Raw genomic sequence first — 25,109 nt, forward strand, 5'->3', positions numbered from 1 at the left:
TGTTAGTATTTCCCATTACTATGTCATAAAATAGTTACTTATGATAAAACTTTTAATCATATCTCCAAATACTTTATGATATACCTATGAATAGACTGAACATTAGCTTTTTATAAAACACAGTCTAAGATAATTTTAGAGGACTCAGAGATGTAAAACCACCCTAGATAAATTATTTTAAATATACAGAATGATAAAAAAAGATATATACCTTACACTATTAATTTTTAAGCAGTAATATTTAAACATTTTAAATATTTTGGGTTTTTTTGTTGTTATTAGTGGTGGTGGTAGTGATGATTTTAGAGAGAAGTTTTTGTGTTTTTATTTTTGATTCGAGAAGTCTAATACTTCTGAATTGATGAGATTGTAGCTTTCTTGTGAAGTCTCTCTGTGCCTTTTTGCCTGATCCTTTCAGGAATGAAGATTTTTATTTAATTACTAAACTGAACATCTTGGTAGCAAGATCTATAAATTTATCTTTCTGTCACCCACATAACTCAACACAAGACATTGCAAATAGTAGGAATTCAGTAATTATTGAATTACAATGGAATTAGTTGTAGTCCTCAGACCAAATTATGAGTGGAGAAAACATCACTCCAGGTACTTTTCTTTTTAATGTGACATAAAGAATAAAACAACTTTCAGAGTCAAGAATATTTTACTGTTTTTATTTTATCTCCATTAAAGCCAAATAAAATTATTTAGTACTAAAAATTAAAAACAGAAAAAAGAGATCACTGTTTTCATTTTATATATATATATATATTTATAAAAATAAGATTTGGTATAACTTTACATATATCTATTAAAGTGTCTCATGCATGATGTTGTGTGTAGCTCTATGTATATATGTGTGAATATATGTATCTTTATGAATATATATGTAAAGTTAGACCAGATGGCAAATTAATTTGAGATACTTACTATTAGTGATACTATAGACCAGATGGCAAATTAATTTGAGACACTTACTTTTAGTAATATTATTTTTTTAAATATCAACTTCAAATTTCAGTCCAAGATGCTTAAAATCAACATACTGAAAATGAGTGCATTTGAAAAAAATTAAAGAAACACAAATAACTATGAAAAATGACAATTAGTTTTTTTTAAGATTTATTTTTCCATTTTAGAGAGAAAAAAAGAGCATGAGCAGGGAGGGACAGATGAACAGAGAGAATTCCAAGCAGGTGCCATGCCCAGCAAGTGTGGAGCCTAATGTGGGGCTTGGTGTCAGGACCCTGAGATCATGACCTGAGCCAAAATCAAGAGTCGGTTGCTTAACTGACTGAGCCACCCAGGTGCCCCACAATTAGTTTTATTTACAAAAAGAGAATTATCAAGCAAGTTCAGGTTAAAGTATAATTCCATGCATCAGAAAACTTTAGTGGAGGTTGGTTCTGCCAAACATAGAGCAAATTCCGGAGGTTTTGGATGATTTTCATGAACTCTTATGTAAGTCAGCTATTGCTTCATGACAGATTATCCCCAAACTTAATCCCCAAAAGGGATTATCCCCAAAGCTTAAACCTACAATCATTGTTTTCACTCTCATGTCTGAGGACTGGGTTGGTTGATCTTGGATGTGCTCAGCTAGGATGCTCTGCTTGAAGGTGAGGATCCAATGGGCTTTGTTCCTCCCCAAAAGTTGAATTCAGGTCTCCACATGTGTTTATTCCAGAGTGTAGGCTGAAGGAAGAGCCAACTACCTGGGGCAGGCTCTTTGCATTGTAATGGTAGAGGTTCAAGATGGCAAGCTTCATCCAGCAAACACAAATGTCTATGACTGTCACATCACCCAACATCAACAGGTCAGGGAAGTCTACTCAGCACTCAAGGAGGGGAAAGGAATGAATATTTGCTGAGTAATTCAAATCATCATAGTTCTTCTTATACACTGCAGGTCTTTTGGAACTGTATGTTTTTAGAGTCTCTGCTCATGGCTTTTTTAAATGTAATGCTAATTCACAAGCCTAAGAATTAATAAATTTGTTCCTCCTTGATATTGGAACTTTTTTGCCTTATTCTCCAAAGAAAAAGGATGACAGTTTATTTTATAATCTTTCATCTAGCTTTCTCCCCCTAAATTTGTAGGGGAAGAGTTTGCAAATTTAACATAAAATTCAATCAGAGATGAAAAGAGAGAGGGGATGGAGAGGAAAAAACAGAATATGGGCAATTAATCATGTCTTCTTTATATTCTAAAAAATCTTTTCAAATCTTTAGCTAAAGTTGTCAGGTACTCTTTCATGAACAAAGCATTACTAAATTAAGTATTTTTTCCCATAACAAGTAATTTATGTTCCAAGTTTGTCATTCACAAACCTAAGGGTATCATGGCCAGTGTTCGTGGTAAGTCTGGTGGTAGCCAAGATTCTTAAGAGCTTTACATCAAAACTTTACATTAGTACTTGTTACGTAGATTTTGATTAACTCAACAAATACAAGAGAATCTAATAAAGAATTAGAACTTATATTTGCATATCCTGTAAATTAAGGATCCTGAAATAATTAAGTTCTGAGTTAATTTAAGTTCTTAAAAGAATAACAACAGAAAATTATTTTAGATCAATATTTAAAGAATTGTATTAATATATTTAAGCACTTTTGTCATAGTAGTCATTAATCATCATCATGTTTGATTTTTTTCTTTCCCTAAGGAATAAAGACTTCATCTCAATTCAGAATTCCAAGTGAGAAGGCATTTTTATGTTTCAGTTAAGTGTAATATGAAACATTGGGGCCTTCAGTTAACAAAGACCTTTAGAACATAAGTAATGAAATGCTATTCTGACCTCTTCAGAGACTTCCATAAACTAGGCTAATATTTCACTTGTTTGTAAAAAAAGGAATTTTCTAGAGGTAGAGAAGACTGTTATTTGTTTGTTTTGTATTCTGCTATAGGCACAAGCATTGTTCCCTTTCAGAAGAAACGACTGACTCATATGTCTGGATGGATGGCTCTGATTCCAAATGCAAAGCACATTAACTGGTATTTTAAAGATGTAGATCACATAACCAACATATCTTATACGTCAACATTCTATGGATTTAAGGTAAACAAAGAGCTATTAAATTCATCTTCTAATAATGATGATTGCATAGTATGCGAATGCAACCTATGTCCTGTCCTTATACCAGTTGTTAGGCCCAGAATGTGCTTGCCTCACATACTGACCTGGTGAAGTCCTGCACACACTTCATGACCCACCCTAAGTCTAAAAAGTAAGCTAAAAAAAGAAACCTTGTGTAGAAATCAGAAGTAAGCAACATCTTTGCCATATTCCCATAATACTAAGCTTGTGTCCTGTTATTATTATCGTGATCATAACTAACATTTATTGAGTGCTTAGGATATTCCAGGTACCAGTTAAGGGCTTTAGAAATTGTATTTTAAAATATACCAAACACAGACAATGACGGGCCAAGTCCTGTGTGCCCACCACCTAGCTCCATCTGGATCTAACATTCTGTGAATCTTTACTTTTGATTTTTTTTTAAGAAATAAACATTTTTGATGAAATGGAAGTCCCCTGTATGGCTTACTCTCATCTCATTCCCCACTCTCCACTCTTGTGGTAACCAATATCTTGAATTGGGTGTTTTCATCCCCATTCATGTTCTCCTAATTATACTACATATGTGTAGCCATAAACAATACCTAGGATTGTTTTAAATGTTTTAAAATATTACAGAAATAAAATATTCTCTAAATACGTGTGTGTGTGTGTGTGTCTGTGTCTGTGTATGTGTGTGTACAGAGAGATTTTCATTGCCTTCGGATAGAGTTAGCATTATTGCCATAGACATATAAAATGTTACTAAACAAAATATGAATTCAAGATGACAAACTAAAACCAAAACTTAAGTCTAAATATAAGGGCTAATTGTATGTCATCAAAATTAATGTATATTATGCAGGATATTAACATATAAAATCATATTTGGGGGCAACCACTTACAGGAAGAAGACTATGTAATCATATCTCATAATTTCACTCAAAATCCTGGTAAGTTTAATGTTATTGACATGAGGAATGGCTCTTCAAATCCGTTGAGTTGGAATACTAGCAAGAATGGAGACTGGCACCTTGAAGCAAACACAAGTACTCTATATTACTTGGGTATGTATTCATTAGGCAAAAGTGATTATTTTATCTAATGCTTTGTCTAAAGAAAGAGAAAAATTGCTTAATGGGCAAATATGTTATACAGTGTCCTCTGTATAGTAGGATTCAATAAATGTTTGCTGAGTAAAAGGATTGGAGACTAAATTTATGTCGAAAAAGGCCTTGAGTTGAGTCAAGGACTTACATTTTATGTTTGGAGATAATGCCAACACTCTTACAGATGGCCCTAACATTTACTTCACAAAATTAGAGGAAATGAGTACAAAGGAAACTGTCAAATATTTTGTTTCCATTTCTATTATTTTATTACTTGGGGGAAATAAAAATATTTAAGAATAAATTTTGAGTTCCAAAATATTGTCAAGACATTTTGACTGTGTGCTTCTCAGTAAGACATGTGTATTTCATCAGAATTTTTCCATATGAAAGGGGAACCCTCCTACACTGTTGGTGGGAATGCAAGCTGGTGCAGACCCTCTGGAAAACAGTATGGAGGGTCCTCAAAAAGTTGAAAATAGAGCTACCCTACGACCCAGCAATTGCACTACTGGTTATTTACCCCAAAGATAAAAATGTAGTGATCGAAAGGGGCACCTGCACCCCAATGTTTATAGCAGCAATATCCACAATAGCCAAACTAGGGAAAGAGCCAAGATGTCCATCAACAGATGAATGGATAAAGAAGATGTGGTGTATATATACAATGGAATATTATGCAGCCATCAAAAGGAATGAAATCTTGCCATTTGCAATGACGTGGTTGGAACTGGAGAGTATTATGCTGAGCGAAATAAGTCAATCAGAGAAACACATGTATCATATGATCTCACTGATATGAGGCATTCTTAATCTCAGGAAACAAACTGAGGGTTGCTGGAGTGGCGGGGGTGAGAGGGATGGGGTGGCTGGGTGATCGACATTGGGGAGGGTATGTGCTATGGTGAGCGCTGTGAATTGTGTAAGACTGTTGAATCACAGACCTGTACCTCTGAAACAAATAATACATTATATGTTAAAAAAAGAAGATAGTAGGAAGGGAAAAATGAAGGGGGGAAATCGGAGGGGGAGACAAACCATGAGAGACTATGGACTCTGAGAAACAAACTGAGGGTTCTAGAAGGGAGGGGGTGGGGAGATGGGTTAGCCTGATGATGGGTATTAAAGAGGGCATGTATTGAATGGAGCACTGGGTGTTATACACAAGCAATGAATCATGGAACACTACATCAAAAACTAATGATGTAATGTATGGTGACTAACATAACATAATAAAATTTAAAAAAAGAATTTTTCCATATGTATTCCATACATTTGAACTCTACCGAGTTACCATCTAAAGAATATTTTCAAATTGCCATTTTCTTTGTCTACATTTGATATCATATTAATTTAAACTACTTCACTTTCAGTGTCAGGAAGAAATGACCTTCAGCAGAGCCAGCCCATTTCTGGGACCCTGGATCCTGATGTGAAAGATGTTATTATTAATTTCCAAGCTTACTGCTGCATTCTCCAGGACTGCTTTCCTGTACATCCCCCATCAAGAAAACCAATTCCCAGGAAGCGACCAGCCACATATAAGTACATAGGCCTTTTGTTTATTAATACCTTCAATAGCACTTGATAGAATTCTTTTCACATGTCACTCTTGGGTGAGAAAATAATGTCCTCATCCTGCACAATGCCTTGTAAGTCACAAAGCACTTCCATACTCATTACTTCACTTGGGCCTTATAACCACCCTGATGAGAAAATGGAAAAATCTCACAAAAAATTTTGTGTGAATGTTACTGGTAATCTTAGACTTGCAGAATGTTGGATATGGACTATTAGACCAACTCCCTTATTATAAGGTGAGAAAGCTGAAGCCAGTGACCTTTAGTGAATTACCCAAGATCACAAAACTTCTTGATGACACTTCCAAAATAGCACCAGAAACAAAGTCTCCTCATTAATCCAATGCTTTCTTAGTGGGTGGTGTCTCTTTGTCTAGAATAACTGTCATGGTCAAATCTTGTAGCACAACTTATTTAATTTTGTTTCAAATGTTTGACCCCCTAATATATGTTAATTCTTACAGTTAAAAATGATTTTTCTATCTTTGAAACTTACATAGCCCTTTACCTTTATTTCTCATGTGGAACATTGCTCTCTACCTTGAGTTATAGTAATAACCATACATCATAGCACTAGCATGTGATGGTTGGTACTAGTCTTTAAGGCCCTTAGAGGTATTATCCTGATTTGATGTATATTTGTGTCCTTTATGGACAAATGATAATCATAAAAATAATGATAAGAGCCCGCTACTATGCATCAAGCACAACTCAATGTTTTTTATTACGTGAATTACATTTCAGAATATACAGATGTAGTAGTAACTATTGTACAAAAGAATAATAATTGATTTTTTTGATATATTAATTTGATCATTAAAAAATATTTGAACACCTGCTATGGCCCAGGTACTGTGCTAAGCACTGGGGAGTCAATTGTAAACAACACAGATGTGGTCCCGGCCCTCATTACACTCACATTCTATCCAAAGAGACAGATCCAGCACAAGCAAGCAAAGATATAAAAGAGTAAACAGTATGAGTGAGTGATAAAGGTTATAAGGGGAATGGGGAGGTGTCTGGGACAGAGAGCAGTATGGCAGGGACCTCCTTTGGGTAGGGGGATTAGGAATAGCCTCTCACAGGAGGTGATATTCCAGCTGAGACCCAAAGGGTGAGGAAGAGCTAACCATGTGAAGGGTGGGGGAGGAAGGTTCTAGGCCCAGGAAGCATCTTGGGCAGAGGCCCTGATGTGGGAAAGAGTATGGCATATCTAAGAACAGAGAGAAAACAGCATGGCTGGACCCCGGTGAGCAGAGGAGAGTGGCCTAGAAATGGTGTTGGAAACAGGTGGAAATCAGACCATTCAGGTCATGCAGGCAGTTAGTATTAAGAAATAGAAGAAGCTTTTAAATGATTTTCAGCTGAAAAGTAATGTACTCCAGATTACATTTTGGAAAGACCACTTTTGCTATCTGTCAGTATTATAGAGGGACAGTGGAGAAAGCAGGAAGGCTCATGAAAAGACTTGAGAGAGCTGTATTAGAGACGTGCACCATCAAGGTTATTGACCAAAAAGTCCTTATATAGTCTAAGGTAGATAGAATTATTGAAAATTTAATTAATATTTATCATTTACACACATAATAGATTTAGATTGGTCTAGACCAGGATGTGACAGAGGAATATGTTGGTATGCTACATGTATATGTCTTAGCATAGGTTGTTTCCCCCCATGGTATGAGTTCTGCTCACTAGAAATAGCTATAATTGGATTTATCAATTTATATTATACAGAGAGATATCAGTGAAAACAAACAGAATCTTGATCCAGGATGGGTACCTCAAGATTAGGATATAAAACTCTAGTATGCAACATACATATGCTTTGTTTCAGAGGTGTTAGGCTTTATTGATCATAACAGTGCCCAATAAGAAGAACAATATATAACGTGCATAGTATAGTGCTGTTGGAGATAAGAATGAAAGGCTATTAATCTTGAGAAAAACTAGATAGAATCAGTGATCGAATCCATACAATGCTGGTCAGGTTTTTTAGAAAGATACAGCCATTAAACGTAACTTGCTCTGAAATTGCTTCATGAAAAATAATGTATTATTGTAAGTCTAATTTAACTGCTGACCTTTCTTTTAAAGCCAGTAAAACAAATTTTTATAACAGAATTTTTAACATATTTCAAATGTATAATACAAGTACACTTTAACCAAACTATATATTGACTGTTTTATAGAATTCAAGAATTTGTATCATGAAATTTTAAAATTTTTTACTAGTTCAGGAAACAACCTCTAATTGTGAACATTTTCCAGTGGGAAAAATATCATCAACTTTATAATAATATTCTTTACAACAATTTGCATGGGGGTGGTTTCTGGAAAGTATAGCAATGAAAAGTAGAGACTGCCTCTCCTCTAAAGCGTTTTTTATATCTCTTTCAGTTTAACATAACCTTCACTCTGGTTGCAGACCTGCCATCCCTGATCCCATCCCAGGGGCTTAACCTCATTTACTCATCCTTACCAATTCAGAAGCCATCCTTCCATCCCTCCCTTCACAGAATCTAGTGACCATATCCTCTTGCCCCCTTCCCCCATTCAGTAACACCATATGTAAGGGTCTTTAAATGGACAAAGGATGAATTTCTTTTCAGTTTCTACCATGTGAAATCTTTTTTTTTTTTAAGATTTATTTATTTTAGAGAGAGAGAGTGCAGGCCAGGGAAGAGGCAGAGAGAGAGGGAGAGAGAGAATCTCAAGCAAACTCCCTGCTGAGCATAGAGCCCAAAGAGGGGCTCAGTCTCACAACCCCTGAGATCCTGCCCTGAGCCAAAATCACGAGTTGGACGCTTAACCCACTGAGCCACCCAGGTGCCATTCTACCATGTGAAATCTTGTAAGGAAATTAAATAATTTACATTTTAGCCAAAATTAGGGTATCACAATGAGGATTTAGTGGGAGAAAAGGTGATTCAGATTGTAGATGGAAAGGAAGTTTTCTTTAGAGAAAAAAAAAAGCCATTGTGTAGTCGTATGTGTTGAGTATTCTACCAATTGCACATATTAGCTTGCCTACTTAGCAAAATTATAAATTCTCTAATTTGCATTCTATCATCCCAAAACAGCTAGTATAAGGAGATGGTCATTAAGTATATAAAGATAATACTTAATGGAACTATTTCTCTTCTCTTTTCAGCTTATGGTCAAATGATTCTTTCTGGCAATCATCTCGAGAAAATAATTATACCATACCTCACCCAGGAGCAAATGTGGTTATTCCTGAAGGTAAGTACGTAAACATAAACAAAATGCCTGTGTTTGTGTGATATTGATAGATAGCACAAAGTTAGAATTCCACCTCTATGCAACACACCTTGGGAAAAGAGCAAATGTGAAGAGATGGATTCTAGTAGTGTGTCCTGGATACCAGACCTAGCCTTCTGGGTTTTATGTGGATTTAAACGTGAATATTAAGGATAATAGATTTTCTGGGAGAGTCAAGAATAAGTCATTGTGTGGGAAAAGGGTTGCAGACTTCGAAACCAGGACTCACTGGTAAGGTGTCCATGTTTTTATCTATAAGCTATAGTATGAATTGTGTTATATTTCTTATATTAAAGCATTGTTTTTATAGGAACATGGGTTGTAGCAGACACAGATATTCCACCAATGGAAAGTCTCATTATTTGGGGAGTTCTAGAACTGGAAGATAAACACACTGTGGGAGCTGCAGAGTCTTCTTACAGAAAAGTTGTTCTGAATGCTACCTACATATCACTTCAGGTAAGAGGGAGGGTCTTATAATTTATACCTTTATTAGTCAAATTCTAAGATGTTGGAGATTTGCTGAAGAAAAAATGTAAGAAAGCATATTCAATTGATGTGAGTAAAAAACACAACTGGCTCTAACCCATGAGATGTGAGCCTCATGTAAGTCCAGCATATTTCCACTGTCCTTTCAACTGGTGGCTACATATTCCTTAAGGAGTAATTATGCTACTTTTACTGTGAAGTTTGCCCATTTTTAATCCTACGTAGAATATTTGTATACTGTTAGGTAAAGCTAAACCCACAACTTGCTCTAAGAACCAGAAAATCCCCAGGAGTTCTGGAAAGAAATAAAAGGTTTTAAGTCTTTTCTTTTTTTAGAAAACAGTGTTTCTTAAAATGAATGGACATAGATGGAATGAGGAAAACAGGAGAAGATTCATAAAAATATTTCAACTGCTTGGAACAATCACCTCATTCTCTCATAAACTTCAGGTGGTCTTGAACATGTAACAGTATAATTAGTTGAGTTGTTCTGTCAGTCTATTATTATTGTTAATTAAAAAGAATGGCCTAACCAAGAGCTATGAAGTTAGGTTGAAAAGTAAAAGTGTGTAGGGATGCCTGGGTGGTTCAGTCGGTTAAGTGCCTTCTGCTCAGGTCATGATCCCAGGGTTCTGGGATCCAGCCTACATTGGGCTCCCAGCTCAGGGGAGAGCCGCCTTCTCCCTCTCACTTTACCCCTCCCCCTGCTCATGCTCACGCTCTCTCTCTCTCTCTGTATCTCAGCTAAATTTTTAAAAAAGTAAAAGTGTATAGTAGCTTTTCTTTGATAAAAATAGGCCTTTACTGCTTTAAAGATATGCAATATTTTGGTATTTAGATGCATGAGCTTTGAGGTAAATTAAAGCAACGACTGAGTCCTTCAGCCTCATTGTCAGTTGGGAATTTGCGTAAGATATTTGACCACTTTCAGCATCAGTTTTCTCACCTATTAAATGAGAATAATAACAGCAATTCATGGGTTTAGTGTAAAGGTCAAATGATATAATATACATAAAGCCTTACACATTATGGCTGACATGGAATCAGCAAGCATTTAGTAATAGCTGTTATTATTCACAGTGGGGGCTCCTACTTGGCCATAGCTTGGATGTAAGTGTGAACAGTGTATTTCATATATGTCACATGGTGCTAAAATAAAACGTGATCTGTCCAAATGGCACAAGTTTAGATGTAAGCAGGTCTCAGTTTTAGGTATAACACTGACAATAAGTACCTATTGAGTCTGACCTTGGAAAAGTCATTTAAGCTACCCATCGCAAAGTGACAGCATTAAATCAAAGTCACTTCCAGATACAATACTGTTCTTTGTATAACAGATTTCATTCATTTTTATTAGAGGCTGCCAGTATCTTCCTAATTCCTTTTTTATGGGCAAATTTTTTTTCTGCTCAATTTTTAAGTATTAACAATTTTCTGCTTCACTGCAGGGAGGTAGATTGATTGGTGGCTGGGAAGATTACCCTTTTAAAGGAGAATTACAGATTGTTCTTAGAGGAAATCATTCTACTCCAGAGTGGGCTCTTTCAGAAGGACCAAATCAAGGATCAAAGGTCTTAGGTATGTGTTTCCAGATACTGATAGTATCATATCCATTTTGAAAATCTATTTTAAAACATATAGCACTAAGTTGCCTGTTATCAGTTCAAGATGTTATGGTATCAGAAACTTTTACAGACATTTATTTATAATAAAGGATTATAAAAATAAAATTTTTTAAATTAAATCATGTCACACTAAAATAGGTATATGTGGGTATATTTGAAACCAAAATGTAATCCACTGCAAAACTAACATAAATCTCTCTATATGTATATTATTTCTCCAATCTGGTTTTCTTTATAGTCTTCCCTTTATATAAACAAGGATACTTTTTCATATTTTGGTGCCTTTTCCTTAAAAGGTAACTTTTCTGCACATTATTCCACTTACAGTATTAATAATCTGAGGATCAACTGACTCTGCTATCCGTTATCCCGTCATACCTGTTGCTGAACTTTCTGTTTTCCAGTTGGATTTGTATGGCTGCATGTATTCCTATCTAAGCCTGGAAAGTAAAGAAACTAAGAGGGTTTATTTGGTCATAATTACCAACTACATTTATTAAAGCTGCTGGATATTCATTGAAAAGATACATACAAGCATGTGCTGTAGTTGCCTTCCCACATAGTTTCTAGAACAGCAACAGTCAGGAAAGAGGAGCATTAAAAAATGGCATCAGAATTGAATTAGTCAGCTCTCCACTGGTAAATGCCCCAAAGCAGACAAATTCAATCTGGAAAAAATATTTGCTTTTGGGAGTTTATTTATTTTTTGTTTCAAAAGTAACATTTCAAACAACACAAATAATACCAAGAAAAACTATTAAGAAAAAAATACATCTGGGGCGCCTGGGTGGCTCAGTCGTTAAGTGTCTGCCTTCGGCTCAGGTCATGATCCCAGGGTCTTGGGATCGAGTCCCACATCGGGCTCCCTGCTCGGCGGGAAGCCTGCTTCTTCCTCTCCCACTCTCCCTGCTTGTGTTCCCTCTCTCGCTCTGTCTCTCTCTGTCAAATAAATAAATAAAATCTTAAAAAAAAAATACATCTTTCCAATTCTACCCCATCATGAGGAAACGAGTGTTGATAGTTAACAGTTGTCTACATGTCAAACTAAAGATACTAAGTTTTATTTCTCAGTTAACATATTGTGGATATCTTTCCAGATCAATATTTACAGATAACAGTCTTCCTTTTTAAACCATATTACCCTACTGTATTAGTTTCCATCATTCTCTTATTGATGTACACTAGATTTATTCCAGTTTTCCAATATTTTCAAATATTATAGTAGTAGGCATCCTCATTCACATATCCTTGTGCACTGGCTTTAATTTCTAGGGACCAGATTCCTAGAAGTGGGTCAGAGGGTCAAAGTTTTCTTGTATCACCCTGAGCAGATAATCCAAATTCATTCCATTCATTCTAAAATGTCCAATCACTTATTAAAATATATCCGTGTATTGTCTCATTTTATACTAGCAACTAACTCAGTACTATGTGGTAAATAAATAGAAGTTTTTCTCCTTCAGGGGTGTTTGGTGAACTGGATCTTCATGGAATTCCACGTTCAATATATAAAACTAAGCTCTCAGAAACTGCAGAGGCAGGTTCCAAAGTCCTATCTCTAATAGATGCTGTGGATTGGCAGGTACGGGAGATAGTATGTGGTGGGAACTGAATACACATAGTGGGTCAGCTTAAAAAGGTTTCTTTCTTATTCTCATGGACATTTACTTTCTCATAGGATTAATCAGATGAGAAATGTGTATTTTGTATTAGCTTGTACTCAAAAGCTTACCTGATAGCAGGCATTTAAAAATTGGGATCTTTAAAGGGCCTTCAGAATATATAAAGAGTATTATTTATATATTAGTTATGAAAGGAAAATAGGGAAGTTTTTGAGTAAAAAAAAGTTTTTTATGTGTGTCTTTCCCACATTTCAGGAATACCAAGTAATAAGTAATTGTGTAAAAAGAAAAAGTCTGGGGAAATATTTTTAAGTCTTAAGAATATTGTACTGACCAGTTTTTAATAAAAATATGAATATATTTGCTTTGATCCATTTAATTTTTAAAAAGTATATTGCCTATGATTTTATTTAATGACTGAATTAAATTTGAGGAAATGCTGAGATAAATCAAAATTTAGAGTTCTTAAGATCAAATAATACATTATATGTTAAAAAAAAGAGAAGAAGATAGCAGGAAGGGAAAAATGAAGAGGGCGGAAATCGGAGGGGGAGACGAACCATGAGAGATTATGGACTCTGAGAAACGGTGGGGGAATGGGTTAGCCTGGTGTTGGGTATTAAAGAGGGCACGTACTGAATGGAGCCCTGGGTGTTATACGCAAGCAATGAATCATGGAACACTACATCAAAAACTAATGATGTAATGTATGGTGATTAACATAACATAATAAAAAAAAAGATCAAACCCAAGCATATTTATTTTTAGAGACCTCAATATATAGTTTGTTCCTTCTGATAATACCATGTTGCTAATCAGATATGAACTAAATTAGAATTTTTTAACAGTTATTATTAAGAAATAGAAACCTATTTTAAAAATTGTTCTTGAATTTGGCACTTGAATTTTTCTAAGGAGGGAGAAGAGATTGTGATAACAACCACAAGCTATGATTTCCACCAGACAGAAACTAGAAGTATCGTTAAAATCCTGCATGACCAGAAAATTCTCATTCTCAATGATACCCTTTCCTACACTCACCTTGGTAAGTGGCTGTTTTTTAACTAAATAGATATGTAATTAAAATGTCTTGAAATATTCACATTTTTAATGCTCTCCTTTGTAATTATTCAGCAAATATTCAGTGAAGACTACTGTATAGCATCCTGTGGGGCAAGGCTAGCACTTTCTGCTTTAAGCAAGCTTCTAGGTGATTTTTTTTAAGATTTATTTATTTATTTATTTGAGAGAGAGAGAGTGTGTGAGCACAGGTGTGGGGTGGGGAGGGTGGGGGAGGGGCAGAGGTAGAAGGACAGAGAGAATCAGCAAATCTCACACAGACTCCCTGCTGAGTGGGGAGCCCCACACAGGGCTTGATCTCACGACCCTGAGATCATGACCTAAGCCAAAATCAAGAGTCAGACACTTAACTAACTGAGCCACCAGGCACCCACTAGGTGATTCTTATGCACAGTGAATTTTGAGAACCTTTGATTCAAGAGCATCTTTGTCCTAAATTAAAAAGTATCATGGGGGGATCTAAGATAGTTATTAAAAGATTGCTGATTATAATATTTTTTTGGTGTAAATAGAAGAAATGCTTTTAATTGCATTTCATGTTATAAATTAAAAAATATCATGAGGGGATCTAAGATGGCGATGTAGTACTAGGACCCTAGACTCATCTCGTCCCTCAAACACAACTAGATAATTACCAAGTCATTCTAAATACCCAAGAAATCATTCTGAAGTCTGACAGAACAAAGTTCACAACTAGGAGAGAAGAGGCCACACCGAGGAAGGTAGGAGGTGCAGAAATTTGGTTTGGGGGAGAAACAGATCCCAGGTGTTGCATAGGGGAGGAAGCCCTGATCGCAGAGAAAGGCAGGAGAGTGCCTAGCACACAGGGGAGAGTACATGGTGAACGTTTCCCCAAAACCATTGGCTAGGAAAGCAGAGGGGCTGATTTTCACAAGTTTTTGCAAGCAGTGGGGCTTGAAGAGTGGAGTTTTAAAGGTCGGCTGGGATAGAGCCCTGAGGGCGCTGCCCTGTTCCTGGAGAGAAGACAGGCAGGCAAGCAAGGGGAGTGGGGCAGAGACGGCAGGATCTGAGGAATGCCTAAAACACAAAGAGACTGTTCTCTCTTCTTGGAGCATTTTTGTGAGAGGTAGCTTTCTAGGACATGCCTCTCCATGGACAAAAGAGCAGCAGGCGCCATTTCCCTCACCGGCCCCTCAGCATATGCTGGTTCAGAGGCACCTGCAGAATACAGCTCAGCCCCAGCACCCCGCTGCCTAGCCTGCGTGCTCCATGTCCCACAGCCCTGCGCTCTGGCATGACTACCCTTCTGGGTCAAGCCTGCCTCCATCCCAGTGCAGTGAGACCTCCCGCGGAAGGCCAGCACAGGCCCCTGCCCACATCACGTCCACAGAGCCTGGAGTTTTAAAAGTCAGGAGTCTTGGCTAGGATAGAGCCAAGGGGACACTGCACTGCTCCTAGAGAGAAGAGCAGGCATACAACCCGGGGGTGGATGGTGTGGAAACAGTGCTCTGAAAAATGCCTGGGACACACAGTACGGAGATTATTTGCCCTTCTGGGAGTGCTTCCCTGAGAGGCAGTATGCATGATGATTCCTCTCTGGGGACAAAGGAGCTGCCTGGTGCTATTTCCCACTCCCACCCCTCAGCATAAATGCAGAGCCACCGGTGGTAAACAGCACAGCACTGACACTTGGCTGCCTAACCTGCTTACACCAAGTTGCACATCCCTGTGCTCTGCCAGTATGGCCCTTCTTGGTCAAGTGTGCCTCACTCCCAATACAGGAGGCCCTTCCCCAGAAGACCATCAGAAACCCCTGCCCACACCATGTCTTCTGAGTAGAGAGGTCTGCAGGGTTTCAATTCTAGTGGAAGTAGCATCAGGTCTCATTTAACAAGCAGACCAGAGCACACCTAGTTAAAAATTTGCCATACTCTGGCCAAGGACCAAACACTGCCCACTGCAGGCAAGGAGAAACTCTGCAGATGACAGGCCTGAAGGATAGAGCAGCCAACACACAACAGCAGAGTATACACAGCACGCACTAGAGACACTCCTTTAAGTGCCAGGGCCTGGACACTATATGACCTCCTTCTTCATAAAGCCATTGCTCTAAGGAGCCGGACATATAACAGGCTTTTCTAACACACTGAAGAAGACAGAGATTTAGACAAAATGGCGAGATGGAGGAATTCATCCCACATGAAAGAATAATATAAGGACATGGCCAGAGATCTAAGGGAAACATACATAAGTGATGTGCCTGATGGAGAATTTAAAGCAACAATCATAAGGATACTCGCTGGGCTTGAGAAAAGAATGGAAGACTTCAGGGAGACCCTTAAAAGATAAAATAGTAAAAAAAAAGATGAAATAGTTTTAAAATGATCAGTCAGAAGTGAAAAAGGCAGTAACTGAGATTCGAAACAGATTGGATGCAATGAACACAAGGATGGAAGAAACAGAGGAACAAATAAGTGATATAGTAGAATAATGGAAAATACTGAAGCAGAACAAAAGAGAGAAAGAAGAATTATGGATCATGAGAATAGACTTAGGAAACTCAGTGACTCCATCAAATGTACTAACATTTGTATCATAAGAGTCCCAGAAGAAGAGAGAGAGAGAGAAAAGCAGGTAGAAAATTTATTTGGGGAAATCATAGCAGAAAACTTCCTTAAGCTGGAGAAGGAAACAGACATCCAGATCCAGGAGGCACAGAGAACTCCCATCAAAATCAACAAAAGCAAGCCAACACCAAGACATATTTTAGTTAAATTTGCAAAATATAGTGATTAAAAAATTCTAAAAGCAGCAAGACAAAAGAAGTCCCTAACTTACAAGGAAGTACCCATTAAGCTAGCTGCAGATCTCTCAACAGAAACTTAGCAAGCCAGAGAGAGTGGCATGATATATTCAATGTGCTGAATGGGAAAAACCTACAGCCAAGCATACTCTATCCAGCAAGGCTGTCATCCAGAATAGAAGGAGAGATAAAGAGTTTCCCAGACAAACAAAAACTAAAGGAGTTTGTGACTACTAAACCAGACCTGCAAGAAATATTAAAGGGGAATCTTTGAGGGGAAAGGAAAGACCAAAAGTGACAGAGACAAGAAAGGAATGTAAAAATCTCCAGAAACAATGACAAAACAAGTAGTAAAATGGCACTAGATGCATATCTGTCAATACTTACTCTGAATGTAAATGGACTAAATGCTCCAATCAAAAGACATAGGTTGTCAAAATGGATAAAAAAAAACAAGACCCATCTAAATGCTGCCAACAAGAGTCTCATTTTATTTATTTATTTATTTATTTATTTTTTAAGATTTTATTTATTTGAGAGAGAGAGAGAGCACATGAGAGGGGGTAGGGTCAGAGGGAGAAGCAGACTCCCTGCCGAGCAGGGAGCCCCATGCGGGACTCAATCCTGGGACTCCAGGATCATGACCTGAGCCGAAGGCAGTTGCCCAACCAACTGAGCCACCCAGGCGGCCAAGAGTCTCATTTTAGACCTAAAGACATCTGCAGATTGAAAGCGAGGGCATGGAGAAATATTTATCATGCAAATGGATATCAAAAGAAAGCTGGAGTAGTGATACTTATATAGACAAACTAGATTTTTAAAACAAAGACTGTAACAAGAGATGAAGAAGGGCACTATATCATAATAAAAGGGATTATCCAATAGGAAGATCTAACAACTATAAATTTTTATGCCCTGAACGTGGGAGCACACAAATATATAAAACAATCAATAACAAACATAAAGGAACTCATTGATAATAATGCAAGAATAGTAGGGGACTTTAACACCCACTTAGAGCAACGGACAGATCATCTAAGCAGAAAATCAACAAGAAAACAATGGCTTTGAATGACACACTGGACCAGATGGACTTAACAGACATATTCAGAGCATTTCATCCTAAAGCTGCAGAATACACATTCTTTTCAAGTGCACATGGGACATTCACCAGAATAGATCACATACTGGGTTACAAATCAGGCCTCAACAAGTACAAAAAGATTGAGATCATAACCATGCATATTTTCTGACCACAACACTATGAAACTTGAAGTCAGTGACAAAAAAAAGTTTGGAAAGACCACAAACACATGGAGGTTAAGCAACATGCTACTAAACAATGAATGGGTGCACTAGGAAATCAAAGAAGAAATTAAAAAATACATAGAAACAAATGAAAATGAAAATACAATGGTCCAAAACCTTTAGAATGTAGCAAAAGCAGTCATAAGAAGGAAGTATATAGCAATACAGGCCTACATCAAGGAGCAAGAAAAATCTCAAACAACCTAACCTTACACCTAATGGAGGTAGAAAAAGAATAAGAAACAGGGGCGCCTGGGTGGCTCAGTCGTTAAGTGTCTGCCTTCGGCTCAGGTCATGATCCCAGGGTCCTGGGATCGAGCCCCACATTGGGCTCTCTGCTCAGCGGGAAGCCTGCTTCTCCTTCTCCCACTCCCCCTGCTTGTGTTCCCTCTCTCGCTGTGTCTCTCTCTGTAAAAAAAAAAAAAAAAAAGATTAGAGCAGAAATAAATGATACAGAAATTTAAAAAAGAACAGATCATTGAAACCAGGAGCTAGTGCTTTGAAAAAATTAATATAATTGATAAACCCCTAGCCAGACTTACCAAAAAGAAACGAGAAAGGACCCAAATAAATAAAATCACAAATGAGAGAAGAGAAATAACAACCAATACTACAGAAATACAAAAAAATAGAATATTACAAAAAACTATGCCAACAAATTTGACAACCTAGAAGAAATGGATGAATTCCTAGAAACTTGTAAACTACCAAAACTGAAACAGGAGGAAAAAGAAAACTTGAATAGACCAATAGCCAGCAAAGAAATTGAATCAGTAATCACAATCCCCCAATAAACAAAAGTTCAGGGGCAGATGGCTTCACAGGTGAATTCTACCAAACATCTAAAGATGAATTAATACCTATTCTTCTCGAACTATACCAAAAAATACAAATGGAAGGAAAACTTCCGAATTCATTCTATGAGGCCAGCATTATCTTGATACCAAAACCAGACAGACTTCCCTAAAAAGAAAACTACAGGCCAATATTCCTGATGAGCATGGATGTAAAAATTCTCAAAAAATACTAGCAAATTGAATCCAACAGTGCATTAAAAGAATCATTCACCACGGTCAAGTAGTATTTATTCCTGGGCTGCAAGAGTAATTCAATATTCATAAATAAACCAATGTGATACACCACATTTATGAAAGAAAGGATAAGAACCATATGATCCTCTCAATAGATGCAGAAAAAGCGTATGACAAAGAACAACATCCATTCATGATAAAACCCCCCAACAGAGGAAACAACATAATAAAGGACATATATGAAAAACAGCTAATGTCATCCTCGATGTGGAAGAATGGAGAGCTTTTTCTCTACACTCAAGGGATGTCCACTCTCACCACTGTTATTTAACATAGCACTGGAAGTCATAGCCACAGTAATTAGAAAACATAAAGGAATGGAAGGCATCCAAATTGGCAAGGAAGAAGTCAAATTCTCACTGTTTGCAGATGACACAATGATCTATATAGAAGAAACAAAAGACTCTGCCAAAAAAATGCTAGAACTAATACACGAATTCAGTAAAGTCACAGGATACAAAATCAATATACAGAAATCAGTATAGGAATAAACCTAACCAAAGAAGTAAGAGATTTGTACTCTGAAAACTATAAAACACTGGTGAAAGAAATTGAAGATGACACAAAGAAATGGAAAAACATTCCATCCTCATGGAATGGAAAAACAAATATTGTTAAATGTCTATACTACCTGAAGCAATCTACACATTTAATGCAGTCCCTATCAAAATACTACCAACATTGTTCACAGAGCTAGAACAAACAATGCTAAATTTTGTATGGAACCACAAAAGACCCTGAATAGCTAAAGCAGTGTTAAAAAAAAAAAAAAAAAAAAAAAAGCAAAGCTGTAGGCATCACAATTCCAGACTTCATGCTATAATTACAAAGCTATAGTCATTAAGACAGTATGGTGCTGGCACAAAAACAGACGCATAGATCAATGGAATAGAAGAGAGAACCCAGAAATTGACCCGCCACATGCAGAAGAATGAAACTGGATCACTTTCTTATAACATACACTAAAATAAACTCAAAATCAATGAAAGACCTAAATGTGAGACAGGAATCTATCAAAATCCTAGAGGAGAACACAGGCAGCAACCTCTTTGACCCTGGCTACAGCAAGTTCTTGCTAGACACTGTCTTCAAAGGCAAGGCAAACAAAAGCAAAAGTGAACTATTGGGACTTCATCAAGATAAAAAGCTTTTGTACAGCAAAGGAAACGGTCAACAAAACTAAAAGGCAACCTACAGAATGGGAGAAGATATTTGCAAATGTCTTATCAGATAAAGGGCTAATATCCAAAATTTATAAAGAATTTATCAAACTCAACACCCAAAGAACAAAGAATGCAGTCAAGAAATGCGCAGAAGACATGAACAAACATTTCTCCAAAGAAGACATACAAATGGCCAACAGACACATGAAAAAATGCTCCACATCACTTGGCATCAGGGAATTACAAATCAAAACCATAGTGAGATACCACCTCATACTGGTCAGAATGGCTAAAATAAACAGGTCAGGAAAAAACAGATGTTGGTAAGGATGTGGAAAAAGGCGAACACTCTCACACTGTTGGTAGGAAGGCAAACTGGTACACCCACTCTGGAAGACAGCATGGAGGTTCCTCAAAAAGTTAAAAATAGAGCTACCTTATGACCCAGCAATTGCACTATTTTAAGTATTTATCCAAAGGATAGAAACATAGTGATTCAAAGGGACACCTGCACCCCAATGTTTATAGCAGCAATGTCCACAGTAGCCAAACTATGGGAAGAGCCCAGATGTCCATCAATAGATGAATGGTTAAAGAAGAGTTGGCATATATACACAATAGAATATTACTCAGCCATCAAAAAGAATGAAATTTTGCCATTTGCAGCAATGTGGATGGAACTAGAGGGTATTACGCTAAGTGAAATAAGTTGTCAGAGAAAGATAAATATCATATGATTTCACTCATATGTGGAATTTAAGAAACAAAACAGATTAACGGAGGGGGAGGGATTGAAAATTAAGATGAAAACAGAGGGAGACAAGCCATAAGAGACTCTTAACTATAGGAAACAAACTGAGGGTTGCTGGAGGGGAGGTGGGTGGGAGAATGGGGTAACTGGGTGATGGGCCTTAAGGAGGGCACTTGATATAATGAGCACTGAATGTTAATGCAACTGATGAATTACTAAATTACTTCTGAAACTAATAATGTAGTATATGTTAATTAAATTTAATTATTTAATTAAAATTAAAAAACAGTCCCTTCAAAAAATGGTGTTGGGAAAACTGGACAGCAACATGCAAAAGAATGAAACTGGACCACTTTCTTACACCATACACAAAAATGAATTCAAAATGCAGGGGCACCTGGGTGGCTCAGTTGATTGAGCATCTGACTCTTGATTTCAGCCCAGGTCATGATCTCAGGGTCATGAGATTGAGCCTCAGGTCAGGCTCCATGCTCAGTGGGGAGTCTGCTTCTTTCTCTCTTCCTCTCCTTCTCCCCCCCCCCCAAATAAATAAATCTTTAAAAACAAAAACAAAATCAGTGAAAGACCTAAATGTGAGACAGGAAACCATTAAAATCTTAGAGGAGAACACAGGCAACAACCTCTTTGACATCAGCCATAGCAACTTCTTACTAAATATGTCTCTAGAGGCAAGAAAAGAAAAGCAAAAATGAACTATTGAGACTTCATCAAGATAAAAACCTTCTGCACAGTGAAGGAAACAATCAACAAAACTAAAAGGCAGCCTTTGGAATGGGAGAAGATATTTGCAAATGGCATATCTGATAAAGGGTTAGTATTCAAAATCTATAAAGAATTTATTAAACTTAACACCCAAAGAGGACATATAAATGGCCAACAGACACATGAAAAGATGTGTAACATCATTCATCATCAGGGAAATACAAATCAAAACTACAATGAAATATCACCTCACACTTGTCAGAGTGGCTAAAATTAACAACACAGGGAACAACAGGTGTTGGTAAGGATGTAGAGAAAGGGGAACCCTCTTGCACTGTTGGTGGGAATGCAAGCTGGTGCAGCCACTCTGGAAAACAGTATAGAGGTTCCTCAAAAAGTTAAAAATAGAACTACCCTATGAACCTGTAATTGCTCTACTGGGTATTTACCCAGAGGATACAAAAATACTAATTCAAAGGTACACATGCACCCCAATGTTTATAGCAGCATTATCAACAATAGCCAAATTATGGAAAGAACCCCAATGTTCATCAACTGATGAATGGATAAAGAAGAGGTAATACACACACACACACACACACACACAGTGGATTGTTACTCAGCCATCAAAAAGACTGAAATCTTGCCATTTGCAATGATGTGGATGGAGCTAGAGAGTATTATGCTAAACGAAATAAGTCAATCAGAGAAAGACAGATACCATATGATTTCACTCATATATGGAATTTAAGAAACAAAACAAATGAACATAGTGGTGGAAAAAAGACAGAAAAAAAAAAAAAGAAAAGACTCAACTATAAAGAACAACCTGATGGTTACCAGAGGGGAGTTGGGTGTGGGGATGGCTTAAATGGGTGATGAGAATTAAGAAGGGCACTTGTGATGAGCACTGGGTGTTATATGTAAGTGTTGAATCACTAAATTCTATACCCAAAACTAATATTACACTATATGTTTACTAACTGAAATTTAAGTGAAAACTTGGAAAGAACAAAAATAAAAAGATCATAATTTCAGTCTGCCATCTATGTATGTTTAAGCGTGCAAATCTAATTAATTCATGCATATTAGAAAGTTATGTGGCCTGTGAATTACAAAGGGACTAATAAACACAGGGATTTTTCAGCATTGGTAATAATCTAGCTGTCCTTCTGTTGCAGCTGAAAGATACCATGTTCCTGGAACAGGTCAGAGCTATACCTTAGCAGCTGATGTTGGAATACTGAGTAGGAACATCAAAATACTTGGTGAAGATTATCCAGGTTGGTTCAAGGAATCTTTTGGTGCACGTGTCCTGGTCAGCTCATTCACTCAGAATATGATGACATTTAAAGGTTGGTACAGATTTGAAATATAGCATGGTCTCTTCTATGTTCAGTCAATTCTTAAATTATTCACACTTCTTTTTAGGATCTCGTGTGTTAAAAAAATTCAATGAGTACATTTTAAAGATCATACTGGCTTTATTCAGTGATTCATGCATCAAGCAGTATCTGATCTAGCAGATAAAAAGGAGCTCCAAAGAGCTGTGCAAAATGAAAGACTTTTATAGGCAGAAGAGAATAGGAACAGGGGAGGAATACTAGGCAAAAAAAACAAACTGGTTATTGAAAGTTTACTTTCCCTTAGGGGATCGCAGGGGCTAATCAGGCACCTTACCTAACTAGTGCTGATCAGGTGATTCCTGATGGACTGGTTTAAGATTCCATTTCTGGGGCGCCTGGGTGGCTCAGTTGGTTAAGCGACTGCCTTCGGCTCAGGTCATGATCCTGGAGTCCCTGGATCGAGTCCCGCATTGGGCTCCCTGCTTGGCAGGGAGTCTGCTTCTCCCTCCGACCCTCCCCCCTCTCATGCTCTCTCTCTCTCATTCTCTCTGTCTCAAATAAATAAATAAAATCTTAAAAAAAAAAAAAGATTCCATTTCTGAGAGAGGAACTGTAAGTTCAGTCTCGGTTTGGTGATGTGGGTTGAGCATAATCAACTCTTCAGTTTGCGCCGGTTGTCTTGTTTTTAACACAGAAAAATATTTCTTGAGAGGGATTATGTAAGCTAACATGCTACCCTCCAAAAGCAAATCTGTAACATTTTTCCTACTCATTTTATCTTCATAGACAATAAAAATTATCAAACTAACAAAACCTTAGGTAATAGCTAGCCCAGCCTCTCACCCGAATAGAAGTTGTTTATGAAAAGTGCGATAGATCTGTTATTTTTGTGTGAAGGAAAATTTAAAACATATACAAAATTTTCAAACATAGAGAAATGTATCATGAATCCCAGTGTACCCATCACTAGTTACCACAGTGATCAACTTTGGTCAATCTTATTTCAACTGCATGACCACCCACTCTCTCTAAGCCCCTGGGTTATTTTGACACAACCACATATATATTTGTATTGCCATATAGCACTGTGTAAGCTTAAGGTATGCACTGTATTTAGTTTGATACATTTACATATCACAATATGATTACCACTGTAGTGTCAGCTAACACCTCTATCATGTCACCTAATTATTACGTCTTTTTTGTGGCAAGAACAATTAAGATCTGGTCTCTTAGCAACTTTGAAGCTTATAATACAGTATTGTTGACCGTAATCACTATGTCGTACATTAGATCTCCAAGTCTTATTTATCACTAGTTGCAAGTTTGTGCCCTTAAACAATATCTTCCTAATCCCCCCCACCACCACCACTAACTTAGCTCCTGGTAACCACCATTCTACTCTCTGCTTTAATGCCTTTGACCTTTTTAGATTCTACATATAAGCATCATACAGTATTTGTCTTTCTCTGACTTAACCTTACTTGGCATGATGCCCTCAAGGTCCATCTGTGTTGTAGCAAATGGTAAGAGTTCCTTCTTTTTATGGCTGAATAATATTCCATTGTTCATATATGCCTCATTTTCTTTATCGATTCATCCATTAGTGGATCCTTAGGTTGTTTCCATATCTTGGGTATTGTGAATGAAGCAATCACATATTATTTCATCTAAAAATATTTCAGTATGTAACTTTAAAAGACTTCTTTAAAAATATCAAGAAGTATCAGACATAAAAATGTTAATAATATTTCCTTATCATCAAGTGATTATTCACATTCCCCCAGTTCATTCTTTCTCCTTCCTTCCTACCCTCCTTCCGTCTTTCCTTCCCATCGCTTGTATTCTTTTTGTTCAAATCAAGATCAAAATAAGACCGTGCTGCAATTTGTTGTGAATCTCAAATCTCTGATTCATTTATCTCCCCTTATAGTTTATTTAGAAAAGAAGCTAGATCATCTCTTCTATAGTATTTCCAACAGTCTGGAAATTTAGTGGCTCATCCTTAGAGTGTAAGCCTGTCTCCTTTGTATTTTCTATCATAGGTAGTGTAGAACTAAAAAATTGATCATAATCAAACTCCATTTTTAGGCAAGACTTCTTCATAGTTGAT

At 37.0% G+C, this 25,109-nt stretch overlaps 1 protein-coding gene across 1 annotated transcript in view; it reads left to right on the forward strand.

Moving 5' to 3' along the window:
- PKHD1L1 (PKHD1 like 1) overlaps positions 1-25,109 on the forward strand; it is a 151,106-nt gene that overhangs the window by 86,391 nt on the left and 39,606 nt on the right. The window contains exons 51-59 of the mRNA XM_035011768.1: positions 2,911-3,062; positions 3,971-4,130; positions 5,546-5,717; positions 8,907-8,995; positions 9,345-9,493; positions 10,972-11,101; positions 12,612-12,730; positions 13,686-13,815; positions 22,832-23,005. Of these exons, the coding sequence (XP_034867659.1) occupies positions 2,911-3,062; positions 3,971-4,130; positions 5,546-5,717; positions 8,907-8,995; positions 9,345-9,493; positions 10,972-11,101; positions 12,612-12,730; positions 13,686-13,815; positions 22,832-23,005 (1,275 nt within the window). The remainder of the gene's footprint in view (positions 1-2,910; positions 3,063-3,970; positions 4,131-5,545; positions 5,718-8,906; positions 8,996-9,344; positions 9,494-10,971; positions 11,102-12,611; positions 12,731-13,685; positions 13,816-22,831; positions 23,006-25,109) is intronic.

The sequence above is a fragment of the Mirounga leonina genome, unplaced genomic scaffold, assembly GCF_011800145.1.
Source record: "Mirounga leonina isolate KUSES-001 unplaced genomic scaffold, KU_Mleo_1.0 Mir_165, whole genome shotgun sequence".
Lineage (NCBI taxonomy): Eukaryota > Metazoa > Chordata > Mammalia > Carnivora > Phocidae > Mirounga > Mirounga leonina.